General features: G+C 54.4%; 1 protein-coding gene across 1 annotated transcript in view; it reads right to left on the reverse strand.

Annotated features, from left to right (window-relative positions):
• Nucleotides 1-242: 242 nt before the first annotated feature.
• Nucleotides 243-18448, reverse strand: part of HLCS (holocarboxylase synthetase) — a 34607-nt gene continuing 16401 nt past the window's right edge. Inside the window, exons 2-14 of the mRNA XM_078616206.1 lie at nt 16778-17078; nt 15255-15351; nt 13952-14048; nt 12011-12492; nt 11393-11681; nt 10393-10614; nt 9383-9544; nt 7865-8142; nt 5477-5544; nt 4637-4797; nt 3688-3802; nt 3066-3288; nt 243-2084 (exon numbers count right to left, since the gene is read on the reverse strand). Of these exons, the coding sequence (XP_078472332.1) occupies nt 1916-2084; nt 3066-3288; nt 3688-3802; nt 4637-4797; nt 5477-5544; nt 7865-8142; nt 9383-9544; nt 10393-10614; nt 11393-11681; nt 12011-12492; nt 13952-14048; nt 15255-15351; nt 16778-17078 (2664 nt within the window). The 3' untranslated portion in view covers nt 243-1915. The remainder of the gene's footprint in view (nt 2085-3065; nt 3289-3687; nt 3803-4636; nt 4798-5476; nt 5545-7864; nt 8143-9382; nt 9545-10392; nt 10615-11392; nt 11682-12010; nt 12493-13951; nt 14049-15254; nt 15352-16777; nt 17079-18448) is intronic.

Raw genomic sequence — 18448 nt, forward strand, 5'->3', positions numbered from 1 at the left:
ACCCAACATGGCGGGAGTGATGTCATGTTGCAACAACTTAACCAACATGGCGGGAGTGACGTCACGTTACAATGCTTACCCAACATGGCGGGTGGACGTGAAGCCTCCCAGCGTTTCAAACAAAACTCGACATCCACTTTTGTTTGAAACGCTTAGGAGCGGCCTGAATCGCAATACATCTGTGCCCTCTCACTCGCAGCCCCCACTGACGACCACAGTAAAGAAACACGATGTCCTCGGTGCAAAGTCAGATAATCTCTTTATTGTACACGGGTTTAAGCGCTGGATTACAACACAACAGCAGCGTTAACTGGAATAAACCGTCCTAACTTGAGACACAAACAAAACAAAAAGCTGTTTCCAACCGCGTCTCACGCTCTCACAGCATCACGGGCAAGGGAATTTTGGTCTCACGCCACCCACTCGTCAACCTCACACCAAACCCCAAAGATCACCCCCTTCCCCCTGTAAGCCTATACGAACTGTTTGTGGTAAGCGCTGTTCGCAAAGCCCCTAATAGCTGCTCGCCAAACCCTGGCCAACTCGCCACGTATAACCAAACTACCCCTGCATGCGCCAGCACCTACGGGATTTATCAGAATCGGGTCTAGCGAGCAGCCCTTTAATCTTACAAGCAAAGCCCCACCGAGCGATGGGCCATTTTTCAGAGGCGATTAGCTCGTCGAAGTGGCTAAAATCATCGCCATTGCACGTGGGGATTTATATCAGCTGCCAAATAATCTCAACCCATGTGTGTGTGTAAATGTGGAGGGCAAAACAGTGAGGGGCCCGGAGAACAACCCACGCGCCCACAGGGAGATCACGAGCACTCCAAATATCAGGGCATCGGGGTCAGAATCGAACCCAAGACCTGGTACGGACCAGGCGAGGTAGTTAACATCTCAACACCGTGGCGTCTCCGGTCCGGTGTCCGCCCAGCGTGACGAGGTCCTGGGCTCGACTGTCCATCTCGTGTGCTTTTTCAACCCCGGCTCGCAACGCGTTCGAGATATCTCCCCGCCATCTGGATGATAACCCAGCCGTGGGTATTAGAGGCCAACGTTGTGGCGGAACGGCAGTGGGTCCAGATGGGGCCCGTAAATTGGACCCCGTGGGTTGAAGCGATCCGTGCCGAGCTCTGCCATGCCCTCATGCGCGCGAGTTGTCTCCGCGGTTCTCCCACACGAAGCCAAAGCTCTCGCTACCAACGGCATTCAAGGCCAAACATCCCAACGTATCAGCAGCAGCAGCAGCAGCACCTCCTAAATACTGTACAGTTAAGACCCGGTGAAGCTCTGCTGGGTAATTAAATGGACGGTATTGCTGTTGCACTGCACTACTCTCTCATCAACTGCACGGTGCAGGACGGTCAAATAACCAAATAACCACCACGGCCCGCGGTAAGTAGGTGCAAGGAGGCACTCATCCAGCATGCGTGCGACCGTGTAAACAGCAGGGGACAGCATGTGTCCACAAATTTGCCCACTCGCCAAGTTTTGTTGCTAGATCTAGGGCAGGGGTCGGCAACCAAAATAACAAGAAGAGCCATTTCTTTCCAATTCGGTACAAAATTCAGTATTTCAAGAGCCGCAATGCATCTGAGTACATACTGTACATACGTACATATCGTCAAGAAGCAGCCCGTAAAGAGCCGCATGCGGCTCCGGAGCCGTAGGTTGCCGACCCCTGATCTAGGGAGAGACACGTTTTGGGGGTTTTCCTGGCAACACAGTTTAGTAAAAATGACTCGCGGCCAATCGAGTCCCCCAAGGTGTGGGAGCAACTCCAGGACCCTTCTGAATCCTGTATCCGTGTCCTAGACGGAGTAACGGCAACTCTCCCCTCATTGAATCGGCGATGCTGCCCTCCGGATGCCGCTTTTCCTACCAAGTCCGGCTCCAGCGGTGCGGGCCACCTACTGCTTGCACACGATGAGGTTGCGCGTCATGTCGAACGAGTTGCCGTCGGGCTGCAAGGTGAGCGTGGTGCCGTCCCGAGAGAGGACGCGCAGGAACCCAAAGTCGTCGAGTCCGAGCACCGTGGCCTCCGGTCCGGTGTCGCTGTTGAGTCGCACCTGGGTCCCGCTATGGGTGGCGGGGGTGGTGGGGGGAGATGCGGACACGCGAAGACGACAACAACACGGCGTGTTATAACGTGGCGATGGGGGGGGGGGGGGAGCGGCGCGGTGACGGCACTCGTGCCGCCTCACCGCAGGGAGTTCCTGGGTTCGATTCCTAACTCTGGATGTTTTCTGTGCGGGGTTCTACCCCTGTTCTGCTGAGTGTGTGATATTATAAATGTGTGCAGTTTGTATGTTCTCCCCTGTTCTACACAGGTTTGTACAGGTTCACCGGTTTCCTCCCATAGCAAAAAAGAAACAATGTGACTGGTATTGGCCAAACATGCTGAAAGATGACCTGCAATTTTCTCAATTGGGATTACACACAGCAACGACATCTCTCCCTCCTGCGAAAAAACTTTGCAGAACCCAATAAAAAAAAGCATCTTGAGACTCAGGCTTCCCTGCGTAAACAAGCTCACGAATAAATAATGAAACCCGCTCACCCCCTCAACATAACGTGCAACTCATCTTTTTGGTTCTTTCGGTAAAGTCAAGTAGAAGGGAAATAATAAAATAATAGAAGTAAAACATAATAAAGTAATTCTCACGACGTTTCGGCCACAACGCAAGCAGCCGTCCTCAGGTGAAGAACAGGTCTGTCGGAAAGACAGTGTCCGAAACGTCGTGAGAATTATTTAATGTTTTATTTCTATTATTTTATTACTTCCCTTCTACGTGACTTTACCGAAAGAACCAAGAAGACGAATCCCTGCAGTCACGAAAGCTTTAAATCGAAATTTAAAACGTGCGATGTGTGCGTGAAACAGCAGCGCCCAGCCGGCCGATGTTTTACGGCGCCGATAACCCGGGCCGACCGCAACCACCGCTGTGGTTTAAAGCTGTCCTGGCCTAGGCCGAGCAAGTGGACGAGGCCGGGCCGAGGTCCATCTTGGCGTTGTTCAAAGCGATCCGGGCAACACGATCCACGCTCCCGTCCCCTCACCTGTGCAGCCAGCGCTGGTAGTAAAGCGGGAGGACGGCAGCCGGGCCGCCCGCCTGGAACGAGTCGACGAGCCGCTCCAGCTGCGTGACGGTGCTCGCGATGGATCCGGCGGTGCTCATCGGAGCCAGCGGCGCATCTCCCGCTCTCCTGGCTCCGTTCCATTCCGCCACAGCGGCGTTCACGCACCATGTGGGGCGATCGTTGCTCACGTTCACGCCGCAACCTGGTGCACCGAGAGCGCCGTCAACACCGGGAAGTGTGTACGGTACAACGCACATTATTCTAATCTCGTATTGCGCGTGGCAGCAGCGATATGGTCCAGGAGTGTCTGCTCGCCACAATGAGAGGGCTTCAGGAGAGAGTTTGTGTAGTTTTGCTTTTCCTCCTCTGTTGAAGGAACGCAGACTACAGCGGTTTACTTAGTCCATAGCTTGGGTTGCACAGCCAGTCGAACCATGGCTTGTCTTACATTTTTCATTCATCATGAGATTTGTTCATTGGCTTATTGATGTTCTGATACAGTTGATGGTTACACCGGTGTCTTCGAGGAGGAGGAATGTCTTTGTGTATGTCAGTGACTATTGAACAGTGGCTGCTTACGTGTATACCAGCGCGCGCGTACCAATGAGCACTTGGAAGGTGTCTCCAGTGAGGGTGGAGTTGACCAGGACTCCACCCACCTTGAACTCCGACCCATAGTAAATGTCATTTGGCCATTTGACCCTCAAGTCAATGTCCTGCGCCCACACAGTGGAGAGAAGGTTAAGCAGACACGTGCGTCGCGTGAGCGCAGCAACAGAGCAGCGATTCCCAAGCGTGCGAATAATGCAAGCAAGAATCGTGCAAGCAAGAATCGTGCAAGCAAGAATCGTGCAAGCGAGAATGATGCCGATTATACGCCAACGACGTCGGCACAAAATAAGGAGAAATTAATAAAAACGAGTCAAATTAATTCAATCTCAAATTTCACTGTGATGATACCGACCTAACTTCGAGTGCGTCTCACCGATTGCTCCTTCAAGGGTATTATTACACAGGGATTCTTCAATGCAAGGTAGATCATACATTGTACCATTAGCAGGGTAATTACAAATCGGGGGTGAGAGCAGATTGGATGATAAGACAATGGGCCAGTCGGACCGCCACTCGTTTTGTTCAGCGTTCCACCTTGATATGAAGTTGAACGTCGAATCTCGTTGCCCACCCTGCCAAGTGTTCGAATGCCCTCCCCCCCTTTGAAGCAGTGCCGGCACGCTGCGTTGGGAAAGTGCCTCGAGACGCTTTTGCATCTGGACGTCAATCCAAACGGTGTCGCGTAATCGAGTTCAACAGGCCAGCTGGCTCGGCGGTGGAGCGAGCGGCTCGCAACCGGAAAATCGCGAGTTCAAATCCGGGTTGGGGGAGGGGGGGGGGTCGACTCGGCGCATCATCCATACAGAGTTAATAAAAACGGGGACCACTTCCACTTTGCCAGGAAGACAACAGCGGTCGTCCTAGGGACAGGTGGGGCATGACTGCGATCGAGCGATGAGCTCGTGTGAGTGGCCTGCGCGAAAGGCTGTGACCCTCGCCTCGTATCCCGGCGCCGAGCGCACGCCCTCCACCACCGCCAGCGCCACCAGGTGCTGCAGGAACGGCAGGTGCTGCCCCAGGCGCGAGTCGGAGCGCACCGCCAGCGGCAGCGTGAACATGGCGCAGCCGACGGGGCTCAGCCACGCGTTCCCGCCCCGGCCTGGAGGACAGAGGTCGCAAACGGGTTTTGATTCCTTACCCGTACCCGGCCGTACCAGGGTCGCAAACGGGTACCCGTACCCGTACCCGGCCAGGTATGGGTACCCGTACGCTACCCGTACCCATACCCTACCCGAAATGAGTGACAAACGGTTACTCACCGGTGACTCACGGCCTACCCGTACCCGGCCACACCAGGGTGGCAAACGGGTACCCGGTTGGGACCTCTGCTGGAGGAGCAGCGGCCCAGAGACAATGGAACAACGCAGGGTGGCTTCTCCATGCCAGCCGGAAGTTATTCCCACACCCTGCACACCACCACATCCAGTATACCCTCTCATCGCTATGGCCGTGGGTGGCTACTACGGGTCACGTGCCACCTGTTGCAGTCTACCAGCAACATAGAGAATACTTGCTGAAAAATTACGCGCTGCCTAGGAACCATAGACTAAGAGACCCATAGACTTACATAGGACCCATAGACTTACATAGGATCTGCCTGGGCCAGTGCTGTACAGAATATTCCCACACCACGGTACACCGCGCATCCAGCATTCTTCTCATCGCTGTGGCTACTAGTAGTCGCGTGCCACCTACTCTGGTATACCAGCAGCCCGGAAAATATATTTGAACCCAACACACCACTTTCATCACGGCTCTCACGATGGCTGTGGACTGACCTTTGCCCTGAGTCTGCCGGGTGGCGATGGCGATGAGGCCGACATCGTCTGGAAGGTGAGGGATCACACTGAGACACACACACACGCGCACACTGCTGTGCAAGTTCGTATATAGGAGGCATCACCATTACTGATCGTCGCGGCGGTGACATTGCACATGTGAACGGTCAGAGTGAATTCCTGCTTAAATTCATAATCAACGTTTTTGGGTTTAGATCGCGTTATTTATAAATGTGTCGTAACCCTCCACCACCCGACACGGCCAATCAGTAAAAAGTGTCACTTTGACAAAAGACAAATAGTTCACTGCTTTAGCCCACCGGTGTGTTGAAGCGTGAAACCACAACATTTACAATTTTTGAGTACGACGTTTCGCTGGTAATTGCATCCAGCATCATCGGGCAATTACCAGCGAAACGTCGTACTCAAAAATTGTAAATGTTGTGGTTTCACGCTTCAACACACCGGTGGGCTAAAGCAGTGAACTATTTGTCTTTTGTCAACGTGACACTTTTTACTGATTGGCCGTGTCGGGTGGTGGAGGGTTACGACACATTTATAAATAACGCGATCTAAACCCAAAAACGTTGATTATGAATAATATTGGTCGCGAAAGCCTACGTGTTCCTGCTTAAAGTTGCACTTAGGCAGCGCTCACCACTTGCTTACAGACCATTTCTATGGCAGAGACAAGTTAATCCACAGGACAAACATTGTTGATTCACCCACAGAGTAGTATGCATCTTCACTTTTGATTTAAAGCTTTCGTGACTGCAGGGATTCATATTCATATTTTTTATTATTTTATATTTATATTATTTTATTATTTCCCTTCTACGTGACTTTACCGAAAGAACCAAGAATATACATCTTCACTTTGTTTCACCTTCGCTAGCCGCGTGTGTTAGGGCCATGCTGGAGGACCACCTCTGCCATCACTGCTATGAATGCTGTAACCAAGCTCCGTGAACTCAGGGGGGGAGGCTATCCACTCGGTTTATCGTCGTGCACCCACGGCAGGATATTTTCACTACGTTGTTCATTCGTGTTTTTCGCGCTGTTCATTGTTCATGCCGTTTACAGCGAGTTCTGGTAGTTTTCGCACATTCCCTCCAGCCAGGATTTGAACTCGCCAAGCGACCTGAAATTCAATAACTCAGTCGATAATGATGATGATATGATGATGATGATATGATGATGATGATATGATGATGAGAGCCCGCTCCGTGAAATGCCAGCAGCTCCGAGTCCCCTCCACCAGAGGCTGCCTCCCCGAAAACGTAACCGGATTTTTGTCATCAACGCAAAACGATTTCCCGCTCTCAAACTCAAGACACGCAACTGGGACGAGTCTGGAGGCTTCTAAAACCCCGTAAGAAGTCGTGCACGTTTCGATTTAAAGCTTTCGTGACTGCAGTCTGTCGAGAAGACAATCTCATTCAGACTCTGTCTTCTCGACAGACCTGTTCTCCACCTGAGGACGGCTGCTTGCGCTGTGGCCGAAACGTCGTGAGAATTATTTTATTATGTTTTATTTTTATTATTTTATTATTTCCATTCTACGTGACTTTACCGAAAGAACCAAGAAGAAGACGTGCACGGTGAAAATGTTCGGTCACACTCTAAAGGTCAAAGGTTAAAGGTCAAAAGTCGTCCGTCGTCAATACCACAGGGCCGCTGGCTTCTGCCGGTCGTCACGAGTCGAAACTCGACTGTACAATTTACGTTAATCGGGTTCTGTGGTTGTCGTGCACGTAGACAGTTTCTCAAAATGTAATCAATCTCAAAAGTTACTGATTGGCCGTGTCGGGTGGTGGAGGGTTGCGACACATTTATAAATAACGCGATCTAACCCATGGGTAATACTGGCCGCGAAAGCCACGTTCATCTTGCAGTTTATGCCAATTGTGCATTCAACTCCAATTGGCCAGATATCTCCCTGAACTCGTAATGGCCAATAATTAAAGAATGTTGGTGCCCTGCATGGACTCGGCTAATATGTGGCGGCGCCAAAGGGGTCTTGCTGGCTGCGGTTGCAAACATCGTCCTGACGAAGCCCCTCATCGCGGATCCCACCACCACCACCACCACCCCGAGCCATTGGGGGGATCACTGCCCCCTGCAAGCACTGGACTTCCTTACATCGTATCCGCACCGGTCGCGGCAGATTGAACCTTTCCGCAATTGGAAAAGAACAGGATCGCCCAAATGCGACTTGCTCGCATCACAGCAGCGGTCTCTGTGTGAACTTAGGGGGTCTCGTGTGAACTCGCGTCCACTCCCAGCCTTGCACCCGTGGTTCACGCTCGCCGTGCTCTGAAAGCCGGCGGCTTGGCTCCCAACTCGAGGCACGGATTCACAGTCCGAGTGGGAAGCCAGGACGCTCACCCATCAAGCAGCTCCATGGTGGAGCCCACCACCTCACAGTGCACCACCAGCCGCCCCAGCAGCCGCGTGCGCAGCATCCCGCGGTACGCCTCCAGGTCAAAGTGCGGCGGGGCCAGGAGGTCGGGGGGCGCCTCGGTGACGACGGGGAGCAGGGTCGGCGTGGCGACGTCGCCGTCCGCGAGCGAGCGCACGAACCGGAGGGAGACCCTGCGGGATGCCAGCACCCCGGACTCGCTTAGCCGGGGCTCCAGGGCGCTCAGCAGGGAACGCTTCATGCGCTGGCGACACGAGGGACACGGCACACGAGCCGCACCCAAACATTTAGCACTGCTTATTTTAGTAATAGGTTTTTACCCTGATAATTGTTTTACCCTTCTATCTGGCAACAAAACTGACACCTTTTTTACAAAGAGTCATAACTCTGATAATGTGCACTGTCCTGTGCACATTATCAGAGTTATGTTTTTTGTTTGCATTATGACTGCAGGTATTGTGGTCTATGTAAACATGACTCCTTGTAAAAAAAAAGGTGCCAGTTTTGTTGCCAAATAGAAGGGTAAAAAAACAATTATCATATTTTTTACTGGCAAATGAGGTTCCAATGAGGTTTTTACCCTTTCAACTGGTACAAAACTGACACCTTTATACAAGGCATCATGTTTGCAATAACCACAACACAAGCAGTCAAAATGCAAACAAAAATAAACAACTCTGATGATGATAATTATATGCACTGTCCTTGAAGCTGATTGGTCCACACCCGAGACAGCTTTTCTTAGAGCCCAGTCTCCATTGGTGTTGGACCAGATGACGCCAAAAGGCGTACAACTCAAAAACAGCGCACTATCAAAGCATTTACACTATGAGACCTCCTTTACCAGTGGCAAAATATAGTAATAGGTTTTTACCCTTTCAACTGGTACAAAACTGACACCTTTATACAAGGCACAACTGACACCTTTATACAAGGCATAAAGGTGTCAGTTTTGTACCAGTTGAAAGGGTAAAACCCTATTACTATATTTTGCCACTTGGTAAAGGAGGTCTCATAGTGTAACTGCTTATTTTATCGCCAACTGGCCAAGTAGCTCGGCCGCAGAGCGAGCCGCTCATCAGTTGCAGGGTTGCGAGGTCAAATCCCGGTTTTGGGGGTTGACTCGGCATATTCGGGGGAGATAGAATACCACTTTGTGGGGAAGTCAGACAAATTTGTCCTCTGGTTCGTCTCGTTTTTACCACAGGAATGCGGAATTTCCACCCCTGAGAATGAGCACCGCCTCAATGCTCATTTGAGCAGGAAAAGACTTTGACCACTGTCGCCGGTTCTTTCTCGGGCGAGTCCCTAACGGCAACACGACTTTACGCTCAACTTTAATTCACATTGGACCATCTTTACGAGATGTGACCCCGAGTCACACACAGAGCCAACGCATTACGACGTTCAACCTCGGTTGCAACGCATTCTAAACGACAGGAAATCCACGCCTCTCTCTCTCCCTCCCCGAGCAGCAGTCTCACCGGCTCCAGGGCCCACAGTATAGCCGGGGTGAGAGTGGGCGCGTCGCCTGGACCACAGTTCAAACCCAGGTGGCCCAGGATCTCGGCGAGAACCTCACAGCGCGCTTGGCCGTCTGCCGCCAGGACCCCCTCGACTCCGGCCAGGGAGCCCGTCAGGTCGACCTAAGACAGGCCAACAAAGCACACACGCGCACACGCGACGAGTACGCGCGCGCGAATCAACACGTGCAATGAATTAACGTAGAGACCCGGGGCGCGCACACGTGGGTGGACACACTGGCTCTGACGCACGCACGAGCGCACACTGAACACCGTGGCCTGTGCACACAGATGCCAAGCACTGCACTACTGCTCTCCGTTTGTCAGTAGGCGTACAAAGACACACATGCATGGGTGCACACAAACAGGTGTACGCGATGATGCAAGGGTACAAAGACAAAGCTATAGCCTTGACATACTTTTGGAAAAAGCGCTGTTAGAGAAGCACTGATGTATGTTTAACTTCTTTCTGACCGTATGTAGCCAACCATGCAAATCGGAGGTGCGGGGGAAGGACAATAATCTAAACACACAAAGCAGTTCTAAAGAAATTCGTTTTCATTTCTCAATGATTTTCTCTGGGAAAACTGGTTTCCTCCATAATGCAAAATTCTGAAGAAGGATGAGCCAAATTTGCCAATGTTGGAACCTCCTGAAAAAGATTAGAAACTCGGTGAAGCTTCTCTCGATTAATATGGGAATATTAGTAACAGGCACACTGGTATCAATATTAAGCTTGATTTGAAAGCCAGCAGGGCACACAAGGAGTGGGTGGCCAGCACCACGCCCGACCGCCTTGCAAAGGTACACAAACTCTATGCACACGCCGCTATGCGCACGCACACACGCACACACGCACACACGCACACACGCACGCACGCACACACGCACACACGCACACACGCACGCACGCACACACGCACACACGCACACACGCACACACGCGGCTGTGTAGCGATGGCATCGGAGACCTGGCAGAGAACCACGGCGCCGCCCTCCTCCCCGTAGGCCTGGTAGACGATCACGGCTTCCCCTCCAGACCCGGCCAATCGAGCCCAGACCTCCACGCACCCAGCATCCTCCAGGGCGGCCGTGACCTCCGCGCCGTCACCTCCGACCCCCACGATGACCCCGTCGGTGGGTGCGCTAAGGATGACATCGGGCTTGTCGCCGCCCCTCTGAAACCTGATTGGCTGCAGCAGAGAGGGGGGGGGGAGGGAGGTGCATCTTTTGTGCACATGGACAACGTGTACCAATGTACTTGTGGCCGCATCATCAGCCATGATCATTCCACTGCTGGATGAAGGCCTTCCCCCAAGCTGTCGCCATCGCTCGGTACCTGCGACGTAAAGGGCCATCCACCTGCAGCGAGTCGATTTCAACGCTCCATCTCTCCCCCCGGTGGGCCGTGTCCTCGGATACGTTCCACCACGGGGCTGCGACTCCCATCATTATCCTTGACAATCGGCCACCGTCTCTTCTGGGCAGCAGGCCCTGCCCAAGCCCACTCACTTTTCTCAACAGTTATAATGACGTAAGGCCCCACTGGGCTAAGCAGCTCTGCTACAAGGACGCCCACAGCTCAAGGCCGCAGCAGCAGTGACAGGACATCTCGGGGGGAAAATGCGCAAACTAGCAAGAGCAAAATGAAATATTTACACAAAACCCACACCAGGATAACACAGCAGTGCTTACGTACAAACAGCATTGTCCAAAGTTCATATGCTGGGTGCAAAATGAAAAATAAAATACATGCGGCCACAGACGGTCAGTTGCTGCATTGAATAACAAAATTAACATATTGTGCAATGTACTCAGTGACTGGGGGGGGGTCTGTGGACAGACCGATGTTTTTGAGTTGATGCCGTGCAGATGTTGCCCAGCAAATTGAGTCACAAACGCCGACCCCGAGCAGTGCTCACGTACCCTGTGTACCCCGCGTACCCGACGTTCCCCGTGCACACACGCTACCTGCGCCACGCGTGCGCCCTCCTCCTCCTGCCCTCCTCCTCCTCCCCGCCGCACGCCCACGCCCCCGCACGAAGCACGCGAGCAGAGCGCCAGCACGGCGCCGCCGCTGGCCGCGTACGCGAGGAACCGCTCGCTCGTCTCCTCGGGCAGCGGCCGTGGCGACGCCAGCACCAGCAGCCGCGTGTGCTCGGGCCACGGGTGGGCCCGAGCCGGCGCCTCTTCGAGGCGGTAGACGGTGTAGTGGTCGGGGCGCAGAACCGAGTGGAGGGCGGCGCACACGAGCCCGAACCTGCCGCACGGGCAGAAGAGAGCACGGAGGTAACAAAGCCCGGACGTGAGTCGACAGCGCGGATGGCTGGAGGGGGATTCGGCCAATGGGGGCAGCAGAGGAGAAGGAGCGATCTCGCACCGAGCGGCAGGCCCGGCTGCTGGATCGGAAGGGGGCGCACGAAGGGGAGCAGAGTGAGAGGAGAGGGGCAAGGTGAGCAGGGGCGGGTCCTTGGAGGTTCTTGGAGACGGGGCGATTTTGTAGGCGACGCGTAGCGATTTGGGAGCCGGACGAGGCATCGAGGGCCAGGGCCGCGGGTTTACGAGGCTCGCGCGCCACGCCAAACGCACCTGCGGTCAGCGTCGGGCCCGTCCTGCCCGGTGTAAACCAGCACGTTGGGCGGCTTGTTCGACGACCCGTGACCCCGCGCTCGCGTCCCCTCCCGCGCCTCGCTTCCCGGCTCGTCCAGCCGCTCGTCCTCCGAACCGCTCTGCCGGCCGCCCCGCGGGCCTTCCCGGCCGTCCGCCCTGGGCGCGTCCTGGCGATCGGGCTCCGCGTTGCCGGTCCGCTCGCAGTCGCGATCATCGTCGTCGCTGTCGCAGTCTCGCGGGAGCTCCACGAGGTTCTCCATGGAGGCGGAGCGCACGGACTCGATGGTGCTGCTCTCCAGCCCGAGGCACTCGCAACAGCTCGATAGGTGCAGGGGCCGGGCATCCTCGTGCTCCTCCCCCGTCGACGCCGCCGCCGCCGCCGCCGCCCCCCCACGCGGCTCGCCCACGTGGCAGCCGGCGCCTCTCGCAGCGCCGAGCGGCTCGGCCATCTCTGCCGCGCCCTGATGCAACCGGCAGCGTTAGCGACGTCGCGACGACGTTGTCGGTTAATATCCAATCTCGGAACGGATTCCGGGCGCCTCCCACATCGACCGGCAGCGACCGGTTCGGTGAGCTCAAATTTCGGGATGGCCAATTGTCATGGCCGACAGAGCATCGACAAAGGGTTGTGAAGTAATTGTTGATGTTGCGCGCACACGTGTGTGTGTGCACGTGAGAGAGTTGCGGTGGCGAGCCATTGCCGTCGTTCAGGTGCGTGACACACGGTGTCAAGGTGTACGTCGTCCTAACTCGGTTAACATCTCGAGCTGGATAAAGCAACTTTGCTGCTTTTGCTTAATAAGTTTCACTTCCCTGAGCCATACGTGTCAAGGGAGCCAAAGTCCACAGGATTTAAGTGAAGGCTGCACTTTCTAACACCACTCTGGGTGACCCCGCCCACCCAGGGGTGTGGGAAAGGGCTTCTCGCTCGGCCACTGGACAACAAACGTGTTTGTCAATCCACTGCTGGATAAGGGCCTCCCCCTACACCCTGTGGGTCGTGGTGGTTACCATACTTCACCGGGCTGATCGGAGTGGGCTGGTGAAGGTGGGGAGCACGTGAACGTTTGAGTAACCACCATGAATTTGCAAGTCTGCAAGTCTAAGCTAGCCACGATTTCAATTTAAATCTGTGTACAAAGCCCCCAATACACACATACCGTAGATTGCGTGTCTACGAGTACATTCCACGTGCGTGTGCGTGGTGTACGTGCATGTTAGTGTAGTCGCTCGGTGTGTCCCGTGTACCGTGCGTAACAGTGTTGTCTTAGGTAACAATTGACACAAGTTCAGACTGGTGGTACATGCAGCGCTTCCGGGAGATTGTTCCACGTTCAAACTCTACGCTCGCGCAACCAGCACGGAATCGCTTGTAAGAATCGATGTGATGGCGGTGAGCAGGAAGGGCCTTCCATGCCTGCAGTAGCGTCAGTACAGCCCAAGTCCTACATGGACTGCGTGATGAACAGCGAGGGAAAGTTGTGGCTGTAAAGGAGGCGACTGTCTGAAGGGGGACCAGGTATGAGAATACATTTCGTGAGTATCTACCCCTCTCGCACGCCAGGGGGGGCATTCCCGTCTCCTCCCACATGTACACACACTTCTTCGTAAAGTTGGGTAAACATCTACAGAGAGGATCACAGAGCTTGGACAACTGTTGGCATCGCACCTGGCTGTCTATCGACTCGTCTGCGGTTGCCTGCGCCTTCGCTGTTATGAGATAAAATCTCCGTGAACGAAGCCGTTTAAAATTAGATTCTCACCAAGTTTTCCTTTGCGTGCGTTTTTGTTGTTATTGGTGCTTGTGCACCGCTGCCAATTAAGTAACTGTAACATTTCACTCGATTCTGAACACCGACAGCTGTGCTCAGGCGGTCTTCTCGCTGATCGTGTATGGAGCGGTGCAGTGGGAGGCTTGACCTGGGCTCTGGGCAGTCGAGTGGCGGTGACCTCAGCCTCACAGGTCACCTCGGGGTCGTCTTTTGGTCTCGTTCCAACAGAACACGCTGGGTTGTGCCTGCAGAATACAGCAGCCATTGTCAACATGAGCAGCGATACCTCGACTGTATTACAGATCAGAGAGCTGGACTCTAACTAAGCAGCTTGAAAAGAATGTCGACATCTGAGGCAAGGTGTCGGAGACAAATGCTTGACATTTTCATGGCAAGACCGGAGAACCCATGCAGAGGTCAGCGAGGGAACGTGGCAATGCGAGTGTGGAGATGTGATGATTCTAGATTTGAAGCTTTCGTGACTGCAAGGATTCATACTCTTGGTTTTTTCGGTAAAGTCACGTAGGTAAAAAAATGAAATTAAATTAATTAAAATCAAATAATAAAATTCACAATTTTTATTATTATTATTTTATTTTTATTAATTTAAATTGCATTTTTTACCTACGTGACTTTACCGAAAAACACTAAGAGATGTGATGAGGCAATAGTGGCTGGGCTGGGTGGGAGGAGGGCCCGATTGCCTAGAGAAGAGACACTGGGGTGGCCTCCACGGGTCCAGCGACCAAGAAAAGCCAAGGCCTAGGAGGAGGAGACGGTGGGACCCTGTAAAGGCAGATTATTGGAGGTCGCGTGGCATCAATGGCTTTGGTCACAATGGCATCTTGGTCTATTGCCCCGTGGGTTGTTTATCCAGGATACGATTTTCCAGAGTGGACCCCATGCTGTGTACAAGAGAGTCCCGACACGCACGGTGTACACACACACACACGGTGTACACACACACACGATGTACACACACACACACGATGTACACACACACGATGTACACACACACACACGATGTACACACACACGGTGTACACACACACACGGTATACACACACGGTGTACACACACACACGGTGTACACACACACACACGGTGTACACACACACACGGTGTACACACACACACACGGTGTACACACACACACGGTGTACACACACACACACACACACGATGTACACACACACGATGTACACACACACACGGTGTACACACACACGGTGTACACACACACACGGTGTACACACACACACGGTGTACACACACACACGGTGTAAACACACACACGATGTACACACACACACGGTGTACACACACACGCACACACGGTGTACACACACACGGTGTACACACACACACACGATGTACACACACACGATGTACACACACACACGATGTACACACACACACGATGTACACATGCACACACAGCGTACGCGCACCTGTGCAAGACTTGGCACCCGACAGCTTCTTCAGAGATTCCGAGTTGTACTTTAGGAGGGCCCGCTTCAGTGCAGAGGAAGCCCTCTAAGTCCACGGCTGTCACACACAGGCACACACAGGCACACACAGGCACACAAATACAACGATCGCCCATATAGACTGAACAGACTGTTGGGGCAAGTGCTGTTAGCGAGCACCTATAAAGGCTGGAATGGCACACGAGGGGGTTGGTGGCCAGAATCACGCCCGGCCGCCTTTGTCTCCCCAGTGGTGATGTTCACACACCGCACCAGGTACTCATTTTAGGCCGAGTCGACCTAGGGGAGGCCCAGGACCAGTTCAGATAATAGTCACTGGGTGCTGGCCTGTGAGCGGGGATCGAACTTGGGTTACCGGGTTTGTAGGGCAGCACGCTAACCACTACATTTACTGCTCCCCGCATGAGTACGAAGACAAAGAAACAAAGATCCCCCATATAGCCTGTAACAGACTGTTGGGGCAAGTGCTGTTAGCGAGCACCTATAAAGGCCGGAAAGGCACACGAGGGGGTTGGTGGCCAGAATCACGCCCGGCCGCCTTTGTCTCCCCAGTGGTGCTGTTTACACAACGCACCAGGTACTCATTTGAGGCTGAGTTGACCTAGGGGAGGCCCAGGACCGACTCAGATACTCGTCACTGCTCCATCTCGAACTCGGGTCGCCGGGTTTGTACAAACACACTAAACGTTTTATCTTACTGGGTAAGGCCCACTGAGCTATGTAGCTCTTTTTCAGAAATGACCCGGCCACAAATGATAGTTCAACAAAGAGGATCATCACGTGGAAATGTACAGCAGCCAAATAAACGCGTGATGTGGATTCTAAATGTGAATGGAAAAACCGGAGGACCCGGAGAAAAATCCACGCCATGACGGGATCGAACCCACGACCTCCTTCATACCAGGCGAGGTAGTTAACATCTCCTAGCCACCACATCTCCTAGCCACTGCACCGTGTACCACAAGCACACACGAGGCAGACGCCCTCAACTCGGCCCTCCTGCGTGTGGTTTAAAAACAAACAAAAATGACAGTGGCCGACCCCAGCCCCCACGGCAATGTCATGGAACGACCTATGGCTGTCATGCAGAGATAAAGCCTCACGGGAGGAGATGGGGCTGCAGTGTGTTGTGTGTGAAGTCAAATTTAATTGACTGTTAAATCTGACCTAGCAGGCGGTGCGGTAGTGTAGCGGTTAGTGCGCTGGCCACCCGAGTTCGATGAGTGCTTACGGACAACACCGGTGACGATTATCTGACCCGGTCATGGGCCTCCCCTAGGTCGACTCAGCCTCAAATGAGTACCCGGTGCGGTGTGTAAACATCGCCACTGAGGCGACAAAGGCGGCCGGGCGTGGTGCTGGCCACCCACCCCTTTTGTGCGCCGTGCCGGCCCTCATAGGTGCTGCTCGCTAACAGTCTGTCAAGGCTACGCGGGGGACCTTCGTCTCCGAAGACGCGACATTGTTCCCCGGCGCCGACTCACAGATGAGCGAGTGGGCCTCCTCCCCCGAGTCGAGCTGGAGCCCGACGGTGAGGAAGGCCGCTCCCAGCCTCGCGAAGGCCTCCTCCGTGGCCTCGGCGAGGACGCGGCGCGGCTCCCCGAGCCTCAGCGCCAGCGGCACGCAGCAGCCCGACCACAGTGCCGCCGCCCCCGCCTGCCGGGCCTCCACGCCGGGGGCCGCCCCGGCCGACGGGGAGCGAACCTCGACCACGAAGGTGACGAGGTCGGGGCCCCGGGCCCGCGGGGCGCCGGTCCGGATCCACCCGCTCACGTCGACGCGCACCTGCGGCAACACGGAGACATCGATACACAGCCATCATCACCCCCATCACCCCCCATCACACACACAGCCATCATCACGCCCATCACCCCCCATCACACACACAGCCATCAACATCACCCCCATCACCCACACAGCCATCATCACCCCCATCACCCCCATCACACACACAGCCATCATCACCCCCATCACGCACACAGCCATCATCACCCCCATCACACACACAGCCATCATCACCCCATCACCTCCACCACCATCACCCCCATGACCCACACAGCCATCATCACCCCCATCACCCCCCATCACACACACAGCCATCATCACCCCCATCACCCCCCATCTCACACACAGCCATCATCACCCCCATCACCCCCCATCACACACACAGCCATCATCACCCCCCATCACCCCCCATCACACACACAGCTATCATCACCATCACCCTCACACAGCCATCATCACCCCCATCACCCCCCATCACACACACAGCCATCATCACCCCCCATCACACACACAGCCATCATCACCATCACCCTCACACAGCCATCATCACCCCCATCACCTCCACCACCATCACCCCCATAACCCACACAGCCATCATCACCCCCATCACCCCCCATCACACACACAGCCATCATCACACCCATCACCCCCCATAACACACACAGCCATCATCACCCCCCATCACCCCCCATCACACACAGCCATCATCACCCCCATCACCCCCCATCACACACACAGCCATCATCACCCCCCATCACCCCCCATCACACACACAGCCATCATCACACCCATCACCCCCCATAACACACACAGCCATCATCACCCCCCATCACCCCCCATCACACACAGCCATCATCACCCCCATCACCCCCCATCACACACACAGCCATCATCACCCCCCATCACCCCCCATCACACACACAGCCATCATCACCCCCATCACCCCCCATCACACACACAGCCATCATCACCCCCATCACCCCCCATCACACACACAGCCATCATCACCCCCCATCACACACACAGCCATCATCACCATCACCCTCACACAGCCATCACACACACAGCCATCACCCACACAGCCATCACCCACACAGCCATCACACACACAGCCATCACCCTCACACAGCCATCATCACCCCCATCACCCTCACAGCCATCACCCACACAGCCATCACCCTCACAGCCATCACCCTCACAACCATCACCCTCACAGCCATCACCCACACAGCCATCACCCTCACAACCATCACACACACAGCCATCACCCACACAACCATCACCCTCACAACCATCACCCACACAGCCATCACCCACACAGCCATCACCCTCACAACCATCACACACACAGCCATCACCCACACAGCCAT

The sequence above is a fragment of the Lampetra planeri genome, chromosome 50, assembly GCF_965212315.1.
Source record: "Lampetra planeri chromosome 50, kcLamPlan1.2.h2, whole genome shotgun sequence".
Taxonomy (NCBI): domain Eukaryota; kingdom Metazoa; phylum Chordata; class Hyperoartia; order Petromyzontiformes; family Petromyzontidae; genus Lampetra; species Lampetra planeri.